We start from the raw sequence: 23,123 nt of genomic DNA on the forward strand, positions 1-23,123 counted from the left end.
AACTAAATTTCGGAGTTGCATCCTAGAAAGTAAGGTTATAGACTTAAACCTTATCAGTTATTTGGGGGCCCACGTGTCATTGTAATTTAAATTGCATACTCCAGTTTTTTATATTACAGTATATATAAATTTATTTTGTTTTTATGTGCAAAAAATTAATTTTTTGATGTTTCAAAAATATACATATATATATTGTTTGACATTAAAATAAATTATTTTAATTAATATTTTTAGTTTATTTTATTATTCAAAAAAAAGAAAAGAAAAAAAGAGAGAGAAATGGAAAAACTGGTACGAAAACCTTACGAGGTCTCGAAGGGCATTCGGGGGAAGAATGTCTGTCGAGGCTTCGCGGCGGTTGTCACGGGCTCAATGGGAGTTTCGGGTCGTGACACTAAAACTCAAATGTATTATACCACCACTGAAAAAGAATTATTCACTATTGTTTATGCATTTGATAAGTTCTGTGCATATTTGGTTGGCACTAAGGTTATTATGTACACTGACCATGTTGCAATTAAGTACTTGATTGATAAGAAAGATGCCAAGCCAAGATTGATACGATGGATTTTATTGCTTCAAGAATTTAATCTCAAAATCAAAGACAAAAAAGGTATGGAAAATCAAGTAATAGACCATTTGTCAAGGTTTGAGAATGACAACCAAGGTAAGGACTTAACTCTGATTGATAAAACTTTTCCTGATGAACAATTATTACTTGTTAGGTAAAAGAAATTACCTTGGTACATTGACTACGTAAATTACATTGTAAGTAAAATTTTCCCTCTTGATTTGAATGGCCATCAGAGAAAGAAATTTCTTCATGATATTAAATTTTATGTATGGGAAGAATGTTTTTGTTTAAGCAATGTGCAGATAGAATTTTGAGAATGTGCATCCCATAGAAAGAGGTTGAAATCAATTTGAAGCATTGTCATTCTTCAGATTATGGGGGCCATTTTGGAAGGGAAAGAACAGTAGCGAAAGTTCTTCAGTCAGGTTTGTATTGCCCTACACTTTATAAGGATGCTCGCAATTTTGTTTTGTATTGTGAGACGTGTCAGAGAGTGGGGAACATTTCCAAAAACATAAGATGTTGTTCAATAACATCCTTGAAGTGGAGATTTTTTATGTATGGGGTATAAATTTCATGGTACCATTTATTTCTTTTTCAACAATTATTACATTTTGGTGGCAGTGGACTATGTTTTCAAGTTGGTGAAAGCCTTAGCTTTGCCTACGAATGATGCTAAGGTGGTGTCAAAATTCTTAAAAAAGAAAATATTCACTAAATTTGGCACCCAAAGAGGAATTATAAATGATAAAGGCAACCACTTTTACAACAAGTATTTGGAAGCAATTCTTGCTAAGTATGGAGTCAAAAACAAAATTGCAATTGCTTATCATTCACAAACCAATGGACAAGTTGAAGTCTCCAATAGAGAAATAAAGAGGATTTTGGAGAAGATTGTATCTCTATCAAGAAAGGATTAGCTCAAGAGATTAGATGACTCATTGTGGGCATATCGGATTGCTTACAAAATGCCGATTGATTTGTCTCCATATAGATTTTTTTTTTGTAAAGCATGTCACCTTCCAATGGAGTTAGAGCATAATGTTTATTAAGCCATAAAGAAATTGAATTTTGATCTTGAAGCTACTGGTGAGAAACGTCTGTCTCAACTAAACGAGATAGATGAATTTTGACTTGATGCCTATGAAAATGCCAATATTTATAAGGAAAAGGAAGAGATGGCGAGATAAAAAGATTGTTGAACGTCATTTTGAGCTTGGTCAACATGTGTTATTGTTTAACTCACACTTGAAGCTATTTCCAAGTAAGTTGAAATCAAGATGGTTGTGGCCTTTCATTGTAATCAAAAGTGTTTCCACACAGAATAGTAGAGGTAATGGATGGTACAACAAATGAAATATTCAAAGTGAACGAGCAACTATTGAAGCATTATTAGGGAGGTAACATTGATCGTCAACGATCCTCCATCAACCTTTCCGATCCCAAATGAACTAGAAAGAAGTCCAATTGATGACAATAAAGCTAACGCTGCTTAGGAGGCAACCCAAGTTTTCTAAACTTAGTTTATTTTTTTGTTATTTTATTTAGCGTATTGACTTTTATTTTTACTTGAAATTTTATTTTACATTTTTGGTTTTATTTCCTGGCTTTAATTTTCTTTTTCTCTTTTGTTTTACAAGTACTTATTAAAAAAAAAATCAAAATGGCGTTGTGACGCCATTGGTGTGAAGGCCGTGGCGCCAGCTCATGATGCCTTCTTCTATACAAAAACACGAGAGTGGGGGCTATGGCACCCCTAGCCCAACGTCGTGACGCCCACCCTTGTGCATCTACCATAAAAAGGGACAAGACTAGAGCTTTGCTGCGCCCACTCGAGCCCTACACTTTATAAACCCGCCTCTTTTTTCCATTCTTCATCTCTTTCACTTTGTAGGTTTTCTTTCTCTCTATACAAACTATCCACTCAAAAACAAGCTTCCATTGTCAAACTTTTGCTCTAAATCAAAGCTTTGAAGCCATCAAATCATCTTCCACTCATTCAATAGCCAATTTTTTTTGTAGAAAATTCAAGTAAGTGGTTTTGTTCCTTGATGATTTTCTCTTTGGTAGATTTTGATATTGAAAAAGAGTTTGTGGTTGTTGATTAGTGGCTTTGTGACAAGTTTGAGATTATGATATGTGTGCTTGCAAATTACTTCTTCTCAATTGATTATTGTGAAGATTTGATGCCAGGAAGTTATGAGTAAATAAAAATTTCTGCATTTGAATAGTAACTTGTGGAATTAAGAGGATTTGTGCACTAGTGAATTGGGTAAAAATATTTATAGATAGAGGTGAGAAAGCTACTACATTTTTTTGTGGAAACTTGTGTTTAAATTGCTACAAATTTGTTAACTTTTTATGGCACCCAAAAAAATAGTTAGAGGTCGTGGAAGTAGGACTCTTTTCAATCAAAGTAAGTTTGTTTCTGCTGACACTGCTACAAGGCATTCGCAGTCCTTGTTGCAAAAATTCCCTATTCTGAAGCGAGGTATTGATTTTCATCCTAGACTTTATGGTTATGTTCATAAGATTATTAATAAGCATCAATGGGAAAATTTTGTGAGCAACCTGAGGCGACAGTATTGCTTGTTGTTTGAGAATTTTATGTCAATGCCGTTGAACATGAGAATGGGCAAGTTTTTGTCCAAAGGTATTAGGTATGCTTTAACAATCAAACAATTAACCAATTTTATAACTTACCTAATATTTGGTTGCTTTGCAACTAGGGTAAAGAATGGAAATGACTAAGGGTGTGCCATTGTATTTTAAAGCCAATACCATGAAAAATGATTATAAGTTATGGTATCACTTTTTGGCAGCAAGATTACTCTTTACGAAGTATTTTAGTGACATGACAAAAGACAAAGCCATTTTACTTTATGTAATTGTTTCAAGGACGTCAATCAATGTGGGTCAATTAGTGTTCAATAGTATTGTTCAAGCTACTCACTCACCCTATGATGGACTTTGGTATCCATCCTTAATCACGACTTTGTGCAAAAAGTGGGAGTGATTTGGGAAATGAGTGAAGTAATTTTGCATCCCAAAGTCCCTCTAGATGTAGGAATTATACGTAGGTTTTATACTCGTGGGCATTCAACTGCTAGAGGAAGTTCTTCATTAGCTTCACGCCATCCACCATTGCAGCAACATCCTCAACATTTTTCCATGTCTTAGAGAATGGAAAGGCTTGAGCTTCTCATGGACCATCATGATGTGTGTATGCAATCAATTGAGCAGATGATGATAGCTTATGATGAACATGTTGGCATGGACATGGCCTCTTTTCCTACACTGCCATATGATCCCACCATGGTGGACTAGAATAAAGATGAGGAGAAGGATGACTAGTAGTGTTTGTTCGCGAGTCAGGGGAGTATTCCTTTTCTTTACTTTTACTAACATTAAGGACAATGTTATCTTTAAGTTTGAGGTAAATTTTTAATTTTTACGCTTTGTTTTCTTTATTTTGCAGTTATATTTTTTAGATCTTAAGTTTAGTTAAGTTATTTATCAGTTAATTTGTTGCATGTTTTAAGAACTTGAACTAGATTTAATTGTGCCACTTTCTTTAATCTACCTATCCAATGATGAGAATCTAATTATATTCTTATCTTGATTCTTTGAAACCTGTGAATATTGTTTGAGTAATATGTAAATTCTTATGCTAAGATTCATTTTTGGGATGTGATTTCTACTTAATTTGAGCATCGTGTCTTTTGCTTAGATTCATTGTGCATATTTAGAGAAGGTTTATGTAAATGTAAGATCTTGAATTATGTATTGAGTTCTAAAATTTGTTAGATTCTCTCTCAAGGTAAAATCTTAGGTTATACTTAGTTAAAAAAATGATTTAGACCATCTTTGAACTGATTGAGCTTTTCGAGCCACCTTGTTATATAATTATCCTTAGAATACCCCTTTGAGCCTAATGTAACCTTCTCTTTGTTTAAGCACTTAATTATTAGCCTAAACCCTTATATAAAAATTTCCAACTTGTTACATCTCTTACTCCTAAGTGTATAAGTCAATTTAGGAAGTGTAAAGCTAGATAGTGAAGAAGATAGTAAAAGTGAAAAGTGATTAAAAATTTAAAAGCATGATTGTATTCATCTAACTACCCAATAAAATAAATAATTTTGGGGTTGTGTTATTGAGAAAAAGAAAAAGAATAAGGGAAGAAAAAGTGTTGAGCAAAAGAAAATTTTAATGAAAAATGGGTGTACTTGGTGAAGGAAAATAAAGCTCTTTATAGGTTTTAGAATGACTATATGCTTAGGGTGATTTGAGCCACATTAATATTCCATATCCTATCTTGATCCTAGCTATATATTACAAGCTTGATAAAGACCTAATAATCCTTAACTTAGTATTAGCCCACATTAGTGGAGAGAGAAATGAAAAGCAAACTTATGGTACTCTAGTACTAATTTGAATTTTGCATACATATAAACTTATTCGGACTGTATGATGTTCTTCACAAAAAAATTACACACACACATTGAAATCCATTTTATGATAAGCTTGCATTTGAATTGAAACCCAATTTTAAATAATATTTATTTGTTACTTAGAGTTGAGAATAGGGATTAACTTATGAGGATATTAAAGGTGATTATTGAGTTGCTGCAATTTATTTCTAGTTAAGTTGTTTTCTTCATTTATGTTATTGCATTTTAGTTTATGTTTTACTTAAGGACTAGCAAAATCTTAAGTTTGGGGGTGTGATAACTCTATTATATAAAGTTATTTTGTCACATTTTGTGGGTTTAAATAGCTAAGTTTTTTAGATTTCTTGGTTTGGAAATTAAGTATATTAGTTATTTTTCTTAATTTAGTTTAATAGATGTTAATTAGTTTACTTTAAGTTAGTTTAGTTTAATTTTATGTTATTTTACTTTTAATTACTTTAAGTTTAATTATTATTGATCTCTTTCATTGTTTTGTAAGAAATTTGATGAAATGACCTTAATTGATGAAAATCCGTGCAAATATGGTGATGGCTTTGTTCGTACATACTGCAGTATTTCGAGTATCACTTGAGATACAGAAATCCAAGTAATGTGATTTTTAAGCCATTAGAAAGCTAAGAGATAGGACTACAATTTTCATATTTACCACTTTACCCAGTTTGGATTTGATCAAGGTGAAAATCACATTAGAAAAAGCTAGATTACTGTAGGTCTACACGAGACAACTGTAGGTCTACACGAGACAACATGTGAATGAATGAAAGTTGTGGCCTTGAATTGCTCAAGGTTACGGACCAAGATGCATCAGAGCCCCATAGTAGGACCCGAGAGCACAACGTTGTGGCACTAGTGAACGGAGACCGTGACGTTGGTTGAAGAATGAAGCATCATACTAAAACGCAAAAACATGGCACCTCGATGCCAAGAAAGGCTAGGTTGTTGTGCCAGACAAACTTCCAAAAATATGCTTTGATGGGATTTTTAAAACTAAGGCTTTTGGAGAGTATTTAAGGGGCCTTTTTCAGAAGTTTGGGAAAAAAGATAACAAGCAATTATTCTGGAGAAAAAAAGCCACAAACAAAGCAAGAAAGTAAGAGAATTTGAGGGAGAATTAAGATAAAAGAGCTTCAAAATATTAGTTTCTATCTCTACTTTTGTTTTTTTTTTTTCATTTTCTTTAACTTGGATTAATAGTTAATTTTCTTTGAATGGTGTCTTTAGTCAATATTATGAGCTAATTTACTTTTTCTAGGATTATGATGGAACTTAATATGTAATTTGGATTTTTAATTTCTCTTTAGCTTATTTTTAATGGAATATGAGTTGTTTTTTCCAATTCTGTGTTTAATGCTTCTAGTTGCTTGACCATCAATTAGATTAATTTGGATATCATATAACATGACGAAAAAAGTTTAGATTAGGCCATGAATGAAATAGTATGTGTTCATAATCACTTAGTTTGATTATATAATTTGATTTGCATGTGGGATAGACATATATCTATGTGTTGCATGTAGCTAATATTAGATATAAATTTAATGAATTTGTCTTCAATTGAATTTATATAGACATATAGTAAATTAATTGAGATAGATATTTTTATGAGCACGTCGACAAAGACTTGTAAATAGCTTGGGACTCTATGTTTGTAACTTTAGCCATTGAAGTAAGTTTAGATAGAGAAAGAGGATTCAAATGAGTGTGAGGGATATCATAATCCTAGGGTTTTGAGCAATTTGATTTTCTAGTGAATTTTGTTTTTTAATTATTAGTTTTAATTTTTTAGTTTAATTTAGGTTTTATATAATCTTTTAATTTTGACTACTTAGATAAAATTAGTTTGTCACAATTTTAGTACTTACCTTAAGTTGGTGCAATTCTCAATAAAATTCGACACACTTCTTACTTCTATATTACTTGTTGCAATACGTACACTTGCATGAAGCAAATCAACAACTCTTATGCAACAATAATATTTTCAAGGTTATTTATTAATTAATTTTCTCACTTGTAATAATGGAAATTCAATTGAGAATTAAAAATTATATAATATGTATATATTATTTCTCTTAATAATTGACAGCCATTGTATGAGTAAATGAATCAAAGCCTAGTTTTTATTATTTAAAGAAGCATAAAATAAATAACTGTATATGAGAGAAAAAAATCAAGTACTAATAGCATTATTTACTTTGAGAGTAAAGAAACGTATAAACATTTTAGAGTTAACATGAGAGATTTAATTTATAAAGTTAAATATATCATTGTGATATGGTAGCAGTGCACAAAATTATAATTTCTTGAATTATTTCTTTTCTAGATATTACATTGATTAAAAAATAATATGCGTAATAGGAACTCTTGAGCCTTGACCAGTCAAATTAAGCTTAGTCCACAGTAAGTAGGAAAAGCAATCATTCAAACTCTCATAATTACATAGATAACCCGGGCTTTTCAAGGTTTAAGCTTGAACATGCTAAAAATGTCTAATTTACCAAGAAAGCCTTAACCTTTGTACTTTAATCCATCAGGGCTAGTTAGCAACTTCCTTAAAAAGAGTGTCCATTTCAGTCATCCTTGTAAAAATCAGAAAAGAGTAAAACTATCACATGTCTTAATCATACTAAAAACAGAACAAAACAAAACAAAGCAAAACTCCTCTGTCTAAGTTGTTTCGTTGGTTTCTTTGATTTTCTCCGGTCCATATTTTCTTTGGACACCTTGGGTGATTGTTTTGTGGTGGATTTTGCTTAAAGAGACCAAAAAAATGGCAGGAGTTAATAGGAAAATATCAGCTGCATCAGCAAGAGCTCACACTAGAAGAGCCAAGGAAAACACTTCTTTCAAGCTTCCTTCAGGTGGGTTTTCTTTTTTCAAAATTAAAAAAAAAAAAGTCTACCTTTAATTTGATCTGCTTTTGGTTATATTCTCATTGTAAAATTCCACAATTTTCTTTTATCTGGGTCACCTTGTTTCTGTTATTACCCTCCTTTTCTTCTTAGAAAGCATAAGAAAGTTGAAAATTTTGGATCTTCGATTCTTCATTTCTTGCAGATTTTTGAAACATTCAATCATCTCAGTGTAATGAAGTTTGGGTTTTCATTTCTCATTGTTTCTGCTGAGATTGTATGATTAATTATTCTTTGCATTCACTGAGTATTTGGGTCTAGAGTCAAGACCTGAACTTTTAGCTTGGCTTCATGTAAAAATCATTCCTTTTTTTTATAGAAAGGAGTAACGTGAGTTGAATTCTTCATTTTGCTAAAGAAAGGGCTTCTGCGTCTTTTAATGGTAAAAGAAGGGCTTTTTGTTGCCTTAGAGTTGTATATTTCAAGTTGGGTGATCTATAAAGGCATTTTGTTTACACGTTGTCTTGTTCCACAGATGATGTCCTGTCACTGCCATTTCTTTCAAATTGATATGTCTAATATTGTAGACTGTTTGATTATAACTCAAAAATTGCAGGGATATTCACGAAGATACTGTTGGTCTTGTCTGTGGGGATTTTGGCATGGGCTTATCAGGCGATCCAGCCTCCTCTACCCAAGACATGCGGCTCTCCAGATGGTCTACCTGTCACTGCATCAAGAATAAAGCTGAAGGATGGAAGGCATTTGGCCTACAAAGAGCATGGTGTACCACGAGATAAAGCGAAGTACAAAATTGTCTTTGTCCATGGCTTTGATTGTTGTAGGCATGATGCTGTTGTTGCCACTACCCTGTCTCTGGTATTTATTTGTTTTTTCATTCTTCTATATTATTTTGAGTGGTGGTCTGAGCTTTCAATTGTAACATGTTGAAGTAAGTGTCATTTGACTTCATGGTTGTTTCTTCCAGGAAATTGTTGAAACTTTAGGGGTCTACATTGTGTCTTTTGACAGACCAGGTTATGGAGAGAGTGACCCTAATCCAAGACGAACTGTAAAGAGTATGGCTTTGGATATAGAAGAGCTTGCTGATCAATTGGGACTGGGATCCAAGTTTTATGTAATTGGATTTTCTATGGGGGGGCAGGTGATTTGGAGCTGCCTCAAGTACATCCCTCACAGGTAATCTGTTGCTGAACTACTTGAATGCAACATATGAAGAGAGAAAGAGAATACGTATGATGTTTGTACTGCTGTTGCTATACTGCTTGCTTTTTCACGTTTTCTCATGTGAGGGATATTTGCAACTCCAACAGGTTAGCTGGGGCAACATTGGTAGCGCCAGTTGTCAACTACTGGTGGTCTGGTTTTCCTACAAACTTATCTAAAGAAGCATATCACCAACAGTTACCACAAGACCAATGGACACTTCGTGTGTCTCACTATGCTTCCTGGCTTACCTACTGGTGGAACACTCAAAAATGGTTCCCTAGTTCTAGCGTCATCACTCACAGTACTGATATTCTTTCTAGTCAGGACAAAGAACTCTTGCCCAAGATAGTCTCTACAAGGAATCACAGGGTATGTATTTCTATCTGCCAAAGAGTTCCTTGTGTTACATATATCAGTACTATTACAAAAGATAAAACTAATAGAGGTAATGAACCAACTCAATTACTCGTGGCAGTTTAAGAAAAGTACCATATTGGCTGCAGAACACTATGCGTCCCTTGACAAGTTTATTAAATTTATGTTTTGTTGTTTGGCACTAAGTGACAGATTTTTTTCTCACATGCAATTATGCATTTATTTTCTGTGAGTATTTTGGTCATACTCCATAGATGAGGCTACACTGGTTGTACTTGGCTGTGAATGGTGCTTTTTTCCTAAGATTGGCAAGTCTATGAGAATGATAATTGGGGCAGTGACATAAATTGATGCTAATGATCTCTGCTTACATTTGAAATAGGGTATAATTCTCCAACTCCAATAACAATTTGGTAACATTTTCATTAGAAAGCCTACTTTCATTTGGTAAGATTCTCTCTCACTGACATGCACCAAAATCCTAACCTTCAAAAACTGCACCTTTGTGTTCAATGTCCAAATTCACTATTGATTTCTGCAGTTTAATTGTTGTCTTAGCAGTTTAAGTCACTGATGATGTGGTCTTAGGAATTTAATTGTTGTCTGCTGCATTTTTGTTTGTGAAATCTGGTCGAAAAATTGTTTTTGTTTTGACTCATATTTGAGCTGTGATTAGTTGTGTTTGTGGATTGTGTTGGTTCAGTTATGGGCATCTGTTGGCGGTATAAGGATTTTATTGTAGTGAATGGTTGTGGTGGATTAATGGTAGTTCCTTGAACTTGAACTGCTTGTCTGTGGTGGTAGTGGTTTTCCATAGTGGAGATAGTGAAAATTCAAGTATTCTTAGCGCATCTACTGAATGAATCTCTGTCTGTAACAAATAGAGTTTTTTGCACTATCAATAATCTCTCTCTTTCTTGTTTTTCCCGCTCTTTGTATCTTCTTTATAATTGAATTTGGAACTCTATATATATTCTCTGGTATTGCCATCATCATAATCTTTTGTCTGTCCTCCCCTTAGGCACTAGTAAGACAGCAAGGTGAATACGAGTCCCTGCATCGTGACCTAAACATTGGATTTGGAACATGGGAATTCTCTCCAATGGATCTGGACAACCCCTTTCCTAATAATGAGGGCTCTGTGCACCTGTGGCATGGAGATGAAGATAGGCTTGTGCCTGTTACATTGCAACGCTACATCGTGCAACAACTCCCATGGATTCACTACCATGAACTACCTGGTGCAGGACATATGTTTCCACATGCGGATGGGATGTCTAATAACATAGTGAAGGCACTTTTGGTCGGTGAAAAGGAGACACCTTCGTAGGTTTTGACCCTTATCCCAGCATCCCTCATCAGTTTATAACCAGACTATACAATGTTACAAGGGAAAATAAGGTTTATTCATTTATTTTTGAAGAGGGGATAGTCCAGGTACTGGGATTTCTAGAAGTATCCTTTTTTCTGACTATTGTTTAGATTGTCGAACGTTTGAACAATGTAGTAGTAACAGTTTTGTACGCATGAATAAATTTTACTAAGCACATGATAAGAAGATGGCAGTGCCCCTCTGATACAGGGCGTATTTCTTCGATTCTTCCTCAATCCGACGGTCTATCCCTTTTATGGGCTCCTATTTTTTCTAATGTTTCGCTGGCTGTAGATGTATGTAGGGATGTCAACGGGTACCTTATATACCTTACTTAGTTACATCGGATTAGAGTATTTCATAAAAGGATTACGGGTAGGGTTCGGGTAGTGATTTCACTACCCGAATCAGATTCGGATAGGGTTCGGGTACCACTCATTGGGTACCCGTTACCTGAACTCTATTAATATTTATAAATATTTTATTATTATTTTAATAATTAAATTAAAAATTTACAATTTTTATTAACTTTACATGTAATTTTTTTTTAATTAAAAACTAACAAATATATGAAAAATATAGTTACTTTAATTATTAATATGATGACATTAATATATTTAAATTAAAAAATTATTAGATTGTTAATTATGTTTAAATAATTTGAATATTATATCATATTATAAAAGAATATAATTACTATTATATATGTACTTTTAATATACATATATTTACTTTTTATTTTGTATTAACATTATAAAAATTATGTCTTATAAAATTATTAATTATAATATATATATCATTATTTATATAATCTTATAATATATATACTTAAAGAAAGCTTTTGAGATTAGAATAGTTTTAAAACTTAAATGTTTTTTTTTTAATTTCATGAAATTAAGAACAAATCCTTATAATTAATTAAATTAATTTATGAAACTACTATTATTAATTAACTTGTAATGTCTTTTAATATATATAGTTTATATATTGTGTTAATTTATAAGAAATATAATTACTATTTTATATATTAAAATATTTTTTATGTATGCGTGTGTGTATATATATATATATGTACTTTAACTATAAATATATTTACTTTTTATTTTATATTAACATTGCAAAAATTATAATTTATAAAATTATTAATTACAATATATATACTTTTGTTTATATAAACTTATAATATATAAATCTAAAGAGAAGTTATGAAATTAGAAAAGTTAATTGGGTAATTGGGTACTCATGAAAAAGATTTTAATAATTTTTTTTATTTAATCCGGTATTTAAACGGGTTAGGGTAATTATAGGATAGTAGGAATGTATTAGGGTTAGGGTTAAGGTAGTAATTTTTAAATTATTCGGATAGTTAATAGGGTTAGGGTAATTAATTTTTAATAGGGTTAGGGTTCGGATACCTCGAAATTATAGGGTACCCGACCCATTGACATCCCTAGATGTATGTGTCACGGGTCATTATTTTCATTCCAAAAGATTAATCTAGCGAAGCAAAATATATAACGTTCACGTTTATAAGCTTTTTAGGACTTTGACATGATATTCTTATTCATTCAATTTGACGATATTTTCATTGTCATTGATCATTTTTTCTGTCTCTCTTTTAGGTGTATTTGGTGTGGATCAGATTTAAATTGCATTTATTTTGATATCACTTCGTCACGGTTATTATCTTCTCCTTAAAAGGTAGATGTGTTGGATGAGTGGCCTTGGAGATTAGGAATTTAAGGTGGAGCCCTAGCATCATAAAAAGAAATTGGAGAGAGATGAAGATGTTAGGGTGAGTACTGTGAGAGGAGAAAAGGAAAAAGATGGCATGCTCGGTGGCAATAATGAAGAAGAAACTTTAAAACTTTTTTTTTCTATATTTTGGAAGTCACTTTTCAAATATAAAAATTAAGGAAAGAAGAGAACAAGAGTTTTCCTAAGTATTTATCTTCTTACTCTTGTAAAATTAAAAAATTCGTCTAAAATAAATTGTTTTCTTATTCATAAACGAATTATACAAATTAAAATATAATATAGATATGATAATTTGTTAATTAAACGAATTAATTCATTTAATGTAGATAAGAATCATAACTTAAATATGTTAACACAATTAATACTTGATAGGTTTAAAATATGAAATATAATAATTCTAAATATAAATTAATTTAAATTTTATATTGTATTTGTGTCATGTTAATCAAATTTATAGAGAAGTTAAATTTATTTTATTGCTTTTACTCATTCCACTCGAATGGCTAAGTCATTTTTTTCCTTTTAACCAAAAGAAAACAACGTATTAACTTTTCTTTTGGAACTCTGAATACTTTATTTTTAAAGTTGAAGTCAAACTTTTGAGTTTTGACCATAACTTGCATTAATCTCTTACCCCCAAACAAAAAAACACAATTTAAGAAAGAAAGTAATGGTTTATGCCAATTAATATAAACATCAAATTAAGTCCCTAGCTTACTCTGTTGACTTCCACCTTATCTCAATGAACTATTTTAGCTAGTCTATCCTTTTCAGGTTAGGGGGTGTTGTTTTGAGAGATAAAATATGGCGGGAGGAGTTAACAGGAAGATATCAGCAGCATCAGCCAGGGCTCACACCAGAAAATCTAATCAGAGCACTTCTTTCAAGCTTCCTCCAGGTGGGTTTTGCTTTACTTTTCATTTTATTTGATCTAATCTTACTTCAACTTTCAAGCTTTCTTCATGTGTATAGTGATGTTTACTTTTCTGGTGCTGTATTTAGTTGATAAGCAGATGTAATTATGTGCTAAAAAAATGGAATTTACTGTTTCTGATCACTGCTTTGAATGGTTGAGAACAGATTTTTCTTTTCTTGGGATTTGTTTTGATTGGCTTGTGACTATGTTCATTTAGATTTATTCTGCTTTTACCTCGAAGTGGTAGTTTTAAGGTAGAAATTTTCAGGTATATTCCAGAAAATACTAGCAGTCTTGTTTGTGGGGATTTTGTCATGGGTTTACCAGGCGATCCAACCACCTCCACCCAAGATATGGGGCTCTCCTAATGGGCCTACTGTTACAGCACCAAGAATAAAGCTTCGAGATAGAAGGTATTTGGCCTACAAAGAACATGGTGTTCCAAGAGATGTGGCCAAGTATAAAATTATCTATGTGCATGGTTTCAATTCTGGTAGGCATAATGCTGCTGTTGCAACTACTCTATCTCCGGTACTTATTGAGTGGCTTATTTTTCTTTATTTTTCAGTCTCTCCTCTTAAGTTTTAATGTTTAATATGTTAAAAAGTTAGTGTATCATTGACTTTTTGATGGTTTCTTTCAGGAAGTTGTTGAGGAGTTAGGGATCTACATTGTGTCTTTTGACAGACCAGGTTATGGAGAAAGTGATCCTAATCCAAAACGAACAGTAAAGAGCATGGCCTTGGATATAGAGGAGCTTGCTGATCAGTTAGGACTAGGATCCAAATTCTATGTAATTGGCTATTCCATGGGTGGGCAGGTGATTTGGAGTTGTCTCAAGTACATCCCTAACAGGTATTGTTGGCTGAGCTAAGCACAAGATAAAATGAACCAGTAGGCGCTTTGCCACCGAAGTTCATCTAACAGTCACATTTTCTTTCTTTTCTCATATCTGTGGCACATTTGCAACTCCAAACAGGTTAGCGGGAGTGACACTATTAGCTCCAGCTGTTAACTATTGGTGGCCTCATTTTCCTGTAAACATATCTAATGAAGCTTTCAATCAGAAGACACCTCAAGACCAATGGGTTATCCGTGTTGCTCACTACACTCCATGGCTTGTCTATTGGTGGAACACTCAAAAATTGTTCCCTGCTTCTAGTGTTTTAGCTGGCAATTCTGATATTTTGTCCAGCCAGGACAAAGAAATTATGTCTCAGATTTCTGCAAGAAAGAATTTTGCGGTATGCATCTCTCTTTACAAAAGAGGTTCCTGTATTTTGTTTTATCTATTTATTTTATTTTTTGGTTGGGGTGGGGGACTAAATGGAAGCAAAATGCAATCATGATATCTAGAAAATGGTTTGGTGCTGTCAAACAATAATATAAAAAAAGCCATAAGATTATTGATGTTTTAAGCAATATTAAGTTAGTGACAGTGTCCAAGATTCAATATTCTTTGTAGGTTCTCATAGTTCGCAAGTTCAAAACTCTTATTTATTTAATTTCTAACCTGAAATCTTTACCAACTGGTAGTTGAAGCTCTTCCGGAAAAAAAAAATCACAGGAGAAAATATGTTAAGAGACCCGAGACCCAAAATTACGAGAACCATAATTCATAACAGAAATAAACAATACCATTTTTAACAAAGGGAAAGGAACACAGTTTAATTGTCGTAGGAGATCTAAAAACCATGTTAGTTGTAAACAGTTGTAGAAAAATGGAGAAAACAGCTTAGCAAAGAGATTTCATCAATTAATTCAGCCATCCTTTTAACTATATTGAGTAATCTACCTTTGACAAATTTTCTCATGAATTCTGTTGCTCTGCATCATTTTATTGGTTTTGCCAGAAATGCATAGCAGTATGTAAGTGCACCTATTTGCTTTTAATGTCAAAGAAGGGCTCATAGTGTAATGATGTATTTCATAAGTTCTGACTCCAATGTTAAGTATTTGAGAGCAGAAAAGATATTAGATTTCTTTCCTTTCTCAGATTTAAGGTTGGAATTCTTGGTCAAAACATCAGATGTTACCTCTCATTGACTGTAGTTTCGGTGTAAGACTATTGGGTAATGTTTTCTAATAAAAAGTATATTTCCGTCAATTTCTATGTAGGCAGATTGTCTTATCATGTCAGTTCTCTCCTTCAACCTTTTTCCCTTATAATATTACAAGGTAATTGAATTTTGGATTTATGGTATGATTAATACTTTTGTTTCATTCCTTCCAGTCACAACAAGTTACTCAGCAAGGAGAATTCGAGTCCCTTCATCGTGATCTTATAGTTGGACAAGGAGCCTGGGAATTTGATCCTTTGGATCTGGAAAATCCATTTCCCAACAATGAGGGTTTTGTACACCTTTGGCATGGGAATCAGGATAGAATTGTGCCCGTTACGATGAACCGCTACATTGCCCAACAACTTCCCTGGATACTCTACCATGAGCTTTCAGGTGCTGGGCATTTCTTTCCTCTAGCTGATGGGACTTCCAATGCTATCATAAAGGCACTTTTAGTTGGAGAATAGTAGTGAGTATTGGGCTATCTCGGGTCGCTTATCTGTTCATGTCATGCTTTATAAGCCTGACATTTCAAATTTAATCATTCTAATTTATACTACAAATTTTGTACCCCATATGGATGTTTTTGTCTGTCCCGTGCTGCGAATATTACTTTATAATTTGTTCTCAAAACGAGTTAGCTGACTATGATTTTGCCTAGTGGATATTGTTTTTGTGGGTGACAATATATGAGAATATCTGTTTAGGTTTGCGATGTTAGAAAGGCCAGATTCATCATGCATACAGTGCAAGCATGTATACTAGGTCTTAGTTGACTAGCTTAAATGCTTTCCATGTTTTTATAAGAGAAAATTGTGAAAAATAACCTTCATAATAAGGTGACTTAAAAAATGACCGTCTCTATAATTTTAACTGTTTTTGGTCAATTTTTGACACGACTTGATAAAAATACCTTTTAATCCAATTAATCCAAATGAAGGCGCGTTTCAGTTTTTTTATTTCTGCTCTCCTGCTATTCAGTTTAAAATTTCAAAATTAAATCTCGATTTAGATTTAGCTATCCCTCCGTCCAACCCTCCAACGCCATCGGGGTTTATATCGGCAGTCAACTTTCTCACGATCCCAAAGTGTAGAGATGACATCAAGGTATTTGTTATGGGTTCTTGCGTTTATTTAGAGTTATTCATAGAACGAAAAAGTTGATGGATAAATTATATGAGTTTGGAAACTTAAATCTGGCTGTGGGTAGCGAAACCAATCAGTTTATAGGGGATGCGTGAATATTTGTTAGGCATTGAGTTACTGGATATTAAGGTGTGTGACTGGATATTAGGAATCGTTATCTGTTTATTTGGCATTAGGTGCCTGAATATTTGTTGAGCATTGCGTGAGTTCTTTATACGCATTACGTGACTGAATATATGTTGAGCGTTGCGTGACAAGTATTACGTGACTGAATATATGTTGAGCGTTGTGTGACAAGTATTACGTGACTGAATATTTGTTGAGCATTGTGTGAGTTCTTTATAGGCATTACGTGACTTAATATTTGTTGAGCTTTGTGTGACAAGCGTTACGTAGCTGAATATTTGTTGAGCATTGCGTGACCTGTTTGTAGGCATTACGTGACTTTAGCTACCTAATACTGAAGGTGATTATCTACTGATTCAGCCCGCTTAATAACAAATTGTGTAAAATTAGAAGAGAAATAGGCTAAAGCTGTTTAGTAAACTGTTTAACAAAATAAATTATATAAGCTGTAATTTTGGTTAAAATTACCATAAAAGGATATTGAGTGTCATCTTCAATAACCTAATAAGATCTAATGTAATTTTTGAAGTTTATATATAATTTTAGACTTGTATAGTAGCAATAGTATTAGATTTTGGTTGGTCTATTATGATTCTTAAATAAAAAAAGAAAAGAAAAGAGGAAACGATAACGAATTTCTTGGAAAAGAGAAAAGAGGTAACATTAAAATCCTTTTTGATTAGTAAAAAAAAGACAAAACCTTTAAGCTGCTTTTTATTAAGAATTTCTTGGAAAATGATGTTTGGCTTGGTTTTTGCTTTTAAGAGGTAGATAAGATGAAAAGACAAGCCGAACAGGTACTTAATAACCAATTCAGCCCACCTTCATTGCACTATATGGGTGTAGAAAACAAAGAGTCAGCTTTCATGCATATAAATAAAGGAAACCATTAACCATTTGAATCAAATTTAATTATATTAATCAACTCAGATAATTGAAAAATGACGTCCAGAGATCCAAGAGTCGAGAAGGGGAAAGAGGCAGCCTCCAAAGAGGATGAGGTACCTTTAAGTGTGAAGGACTAGTTGCACATATTCCAGCAGGAGATGCAAGTCCTCATCGACAACCTGATGCAAAGGACTTTTGACCTGGAGGCTGCCATCCTGAGCAACGAAAAGATTCTTGCCGAGATAGAGTTCAAAGTAGATGAACTTATGAAGAAATGAACTACAGTTCATTTTTTTTGTATCATCTCCTTGTATTTTCAAGGGGAAGGGGGGTTCTTTTTAATAAAATTTGAATAAAATTTATAGCAATTTTTATTTTCATTGAGCACATATTTTCTTGAGTTATTTTCTTCGTTTAAGTTATATTATGCTGAATAACTTCGTGAGTGGATGTTAGGCATTGGGTGACCTATTATTAAGTATTGGGAGAGTGTGTTATACACGGTACGTGAATTGTGCAATGCATATCTTCTGTTGAAATATTGCGTGAGTGGTTTGTATGTATATGGAATAGAGTACTTATGGTGACGTGTTGTTATGTATTGCGTGGCGTTGGGCCAGTATGTGACTGTTTAAGTTGGCATAAAGTGAGTGGATATTGGGCATCGATTGACTTATTATTAGGTATTACAAGACTGGTGGTGCGGGACTTGTGCAATTCACATTTTGTTTTGAGGCTTATTATTCATTGAGTGACTTATTCTTAGGTGTTGCGAGCCTGACGGTGGGTGACTGACGTGTGCAATTCATGTGTTGTTTTGAGGCTTTTGCTCAATAGTTTTTTAGGCAGTGTGACTGGTTTTTATATATTGCGTTACTTGTTGTAGCGAGAGTGGTGGCGCGTGACCTGTGCAATTCATGTGTTGTTTTGAGGCTTTTGTTCAGTAGTTTTTTAGGTTGCGTGATTGGTTTTTATATATTGCATTACCTGTTGTAGCGAGAGTGGTGGCGCGTGACTTGTGCAATTCATGTGTTGTTTTGAGGCTTTTGTTCAGTAGTTTTTTAGGCAGTGCGTGACTGGTTTTTATATATTGCGTTACCTATTGTAACAATAGTGGTGGTGCGTGACTTGTGCAATTCATGTGTTGTTTTGAGGCTTTTGTTCAGTAGTTTTTTAGGCTTGGGTGACTGGTTTTTATATATTGCGTTACATATTGTTATGTATTACGAGAGTGGTGGCACGTGACTTGTGCAATTCATGTGTTGTTTTGAGGCTTTTGTTCAGTAGTTTTTTAGGCTTGCGTGATTGGTTTTTATATATTACGTGACCTGTTGTTATGTATTGCGAGAGTGGTGGCACGTGACTTGTGCAATTCATGTGTTGTTTTGAGACTTTTGTTCAGTAGTTTTTTAGGCTTGCGTGACTGCTTTTATATATTACGTGACTTGTTGTTATATATTGCGAGAGCGATGGCTCGTGACTTGTGCAATTCGCCTCTTGTTTAAGGGCTTTTGTTCACTAGTTATTAGGCATTGCATTAATGTGTATTAAACATTGCGACACTTAATTTCTGTTAAATTTTTACGGCCGGCCAAATGTGACTTAGGCATTGCATAAGTTATTTCTATGCATTGAGGGGCTATTTTTGATAAATTGACTGATCGTGACACTTATTTTTTATTAAATTTCAACGGCTTGCCAAATATGAAGCTTATGATTACATACGGTGGTCATTGGGTTGATGACACTTACAAGGGTGGTGAGACACTAGCGAGGGATGTTGAGAGTGATTTATCATTTTCGGGACTAGTGAAGCGGTTGAAGAGGTTGTTAGGGTCAACTCACATAATAATGAAATCGAGCTACATGCATGGCTCAGCCATGCAGCAGGGGTTTCGCGCGTAGTTATCAAGGATGATGAAGATGTAGCAAGTATTCTGTGAGATGAGAGGGCAGTTGTTGTGTTTGTGACAATTAAGGTAGGAAATGCAAACGATATTCCATATGAGCACGGTATCCAACATAGTAATCACCAAGAACAGAATGTTAATTATTCTGACATACCACACCATGCATTTCCTAACAAACAACCATGACAATCATGTTTGATGTATCCTCATGAGTTTCAACAGCTCTGAGCACACATGAGGTGTTTACAAATGATGTCTGCACAATTTCGATCGGAATATGCATCGAACGAAATACTTGGTACTTTGCAACAAACACAACCGTCGCTCGAAAATTCATTGGGTCCATTGTCATTAGCAAATGACACTGTGATGGTTGTGAGTGATGACGATGCATCTGATCAAATTGAAGATGATGTTAAAGAGGACGACACGGCGGATCGGAACAATGAGTTGCATGATGACTGTGAAGATGATTACGTTGGTGGACATGAAGACCGTTCAGAGGACGACAAGGTTGAGCAGACTGAGATTCTTGATTGTAATCATGCAGATGGTGGTATAGGTCATACCACAACTGTTGTGTTAGAAGAGGTTGAGTTGGATGACCATGGCAGAACCATTGGATTAGAAGATGTTGAAGGTGCGGACCCTATTTACGAGAACACCATCACACTTGAGAACGACATTCGTTCACCTGATGGTAGTGATCAAGAAAGAGTAAATACAGGGGTATCTCGTCAATAGATTATTCCTAGGCTAAATATGATATCCTTCCAAATAGTTGGGAGTAAGGAATCCAGATTAATGGATGACCACTTATATCGTGAAAAAGTATTTCCATCGAAGGCTGAATTGAAACGAGCTTTGAGCATGTTGGCACTAAAAGAGCATTTTGAGTTTAAAGTTAAAAAGTCATGTCACGCTCGTTTTGAGGTTAGTTGTAAGGATAAGGCATGCAAGTTTGCTTTGCGTGCAACGAAATTGCCTAAAGGAGAATATTGGCAACTTCGGACGTTGCAGAAGGTACACACGTGTACTGTCGATGGTTTGCAATGTAGGTACTGAACTGCGAGCACGAGGGTAATTGGTGAGCTTATCTCAAGCAGGGTGCAAGGAAATTGTGTAACCCCATTGAGACCAAAGGCATGTTTTAATGTTGGTTCCATGACCGGCACAATGAGAAATTGAATTTGACCATGCCCCTCAGCCCTTGGGCTACCGATCTGTTGAACAGACAGTTCAATGAAGCATGTCACTTTTCCATACAAGCAATCATTCAGGTGGAGTTTCAAGTTATAGGCGAGACTAAGGACAGAATGGTGAACGTCTCCACCAAGGAGTGTTCATGCGGTGAGTTCCAATCTGATCTACTCCCCTGCATGCATGCCATGGCGGCAATAAGGTATGAGCAATCATGTTTTGTTATATTGTGCATGATGAATTGAATTTTTACATTGTTCGCCAATTGTGACTTTATTGCCTTGGCAATAAGTGCAAACGTGCAGCCATTGAATTCTGCTCGGACTATTACAAGACTCGGTCTTGGGTGGAGGGATATGCATTCGTTCGGTTGGGCATCCCAGTGAGTAGGACATCCCCAATGACTATTACAAATTATCGTTTTGCCACCAAGTTGGCGAGGTCAAGTGGGAATACTTAGGAGGAAAAGGATTCCATCAGTTGGGGAAGGCAGCGGACGACGTAGATGTTCACAATGTAAGAGCTATGGTCATAATAGATAAAATTGTCAGACTCCACTTACAACTCCACCGACAAACTGGGAAACATCATTTGCTTAGTCGACGGCTCGACGACAATGACCCAAGGCATGTGCAATTTGCACATAACCTGGGCACACACGAAACTGCTATCCAATGCGGACTATAAACTCTGATAACGTTATAGGTGTCGTACCTAAAGATAGTGGCCCTTCAGACGTCAGTTGTTAGGGATTGTTTCGAACTGGCCATTAATATTTGCATTCAATAATACTATTTCAACTTGAGTTTGACAGAGTCTGCAGATGATATTTGCAACACATGATGTTGTAGTAGTTGTGACCCGAACAACGAAGCAAAATGACTGCTGTGATTGGGGGACAATCAAATTTAAAACACAAGATGTTACAACAGCTGTGACCAGTACAACGAAGCAAACTGAGTGCGATGATTGGGGGACAAGCAAATCTAAAATACAAGATATCTCTCTCAAGTGGATGGAACTTGTATGAAAGAGCAAATTGAACTGTTTGGTTGGGGAATGAAAAGTTAGATACACAAGATGTCCATATGGATGACAAAACCTTCAAGTTCAATGGTGGAGACGGTGGAACTAGTTGGGGAACAATGGAGGAAGAATGTGAAAAACCTTATGCTTGTGATGCACTGCCACGGTCTGGTTGGGGAACAGAAGATGTCATTCCTTCGAAAACCTTCGACGAATCTTCCAAATCTAATGGTTGGGAACAACAAAAGTCACCAGAATGTTATGAAGGTTGGGGCTCTCTTCATGAGTCAAATCAACCAGCAAGTTCAAATGGTTGGGATACACCAAATGGTTTGGGTAGCACTAAAAATGAAAAACAGCATCAGTCACGTGACAGTGTAGGGACTCACGTCGTTGGGCTTCAGATGTTAGTAAGAAAAATCGTCCTTTGAAGTCAGCTAGACTCATGAATGATGATTCCAATATGGCTGCAATGAACACTGCTACAACACAAAGATTAGACATGTTTACTTCTGAGCAAAAAGATATATTATAAGGCATTTTTGAAGTCACCTTACTATGAAGGTCATTTCCCACAATTTCCACTTATAAATATATCGATAACTGTCGTTTCATCTTTGAACCGTTCCAAACTTAGTTTAAGGGTGAAGAGAAGTTGAACAACTAAAGTTGAGGAAAGCTTGAGGGTGACTTATTTTCGTTATTTGACATCTAGCTAGTGAAAGAAAGTATTGAGAAAAGACTCTTGAGGATCTTTAAGGTGAAAAAGTGAAAGAACACAAAGAATCCTATGAAAGTTATAAAGGTTTGAAAAAGTGTACCAAAGCATGAGAATTGAAGTTACTTTGAGAAAGTTATGGAGGTTTCAAGGGATGACTTCCATGCAATATGGAAAACGTTTATTGAGGAAGAAGGATGGGAAGAAGAAGAAGAAGCTGCTAGAAGTAAGGAGAAAGTGCTAGAAAAAATTATATATTTATCCTATAGTTGACTACAGTTTCCCTTATTTACAAAAATGCCATTGCATAGTTGGATCATCAAATTTCAATTACAGTACTTAGCCCATTTGTTGGATCATCAAATTCATTGTACTCCTTAATAATTTATTTTTCTTTGTAAACTATTAAATAAAGCATAAAATATTTAATAATATTTTCATGATTGATTTTGGCATCCTGCATCATATTTTTACCCACAAAATGATGTATAATAATC

General features: G+C 34.4%; 2 protein-coding genes across 2 annotated transcripts; both read left to right on the plus strand.

Annotated features, from left to right (window-relative positions):
- On the plus strand, positions 7,658 to 11,111 carry LOC18598224. Its single transcript, XM_007027657.2, has 5 exons — positions 7,658 to 7,907; positions 8,515 to 8,777; positions 8,887 to 9,098; positions 9,233 to 9,497; positions 10,525 to 11,111. Exons 1-5 carry the CDS (start codon positions 7,817 to 7,819, stop codon positions 10,831 to 10,833), a joined length of 1,140 nt encoding a protein of 379 aa, XP_007027719.2. The 5' UTR covers positions 7,658 to 7,816; the 3' UTR covers positions 10,834 to 11,111.
- Positions 13,313 to 16,332, plus strand: LOC18598225. Its single transcript, XM_007027658.2, has 5 exons — positions 13,313 to 13,531; positions 13,818 to 14,080; positions 14,193 to 14,404; positions 14,529 to 14,793; positions 15,783 to 16,332. The coding sequence occupies exons 1-5, from the start codon at positions 13,438 to 13,440 to the stop codon at positions 16,077 to 16,079; spliced, it is 1,131 nt and encodes a 376-aa protein (XP_007027720.2). The 5' UTR covers positions 13,313 to 13,437; the 3' UTR covers positions 16,080 to 16,332.

The sequence above is a fragment of the Theobroma cacao genome, chromosome 5 (genome assembly GCF_000208745.1).
Source record: "Theobroma cacao cultivar B97-61/B2 chromosome 5, Criollo_cocoa_genome_V2, whole genome shotgun sequence".
Lineage (NCBI taxonomy): Eukaryota > Viridiplantae > Streptophyta > Magnoliopsida > Malvales > Malvaceae > Theobroma > Theobroma cacao.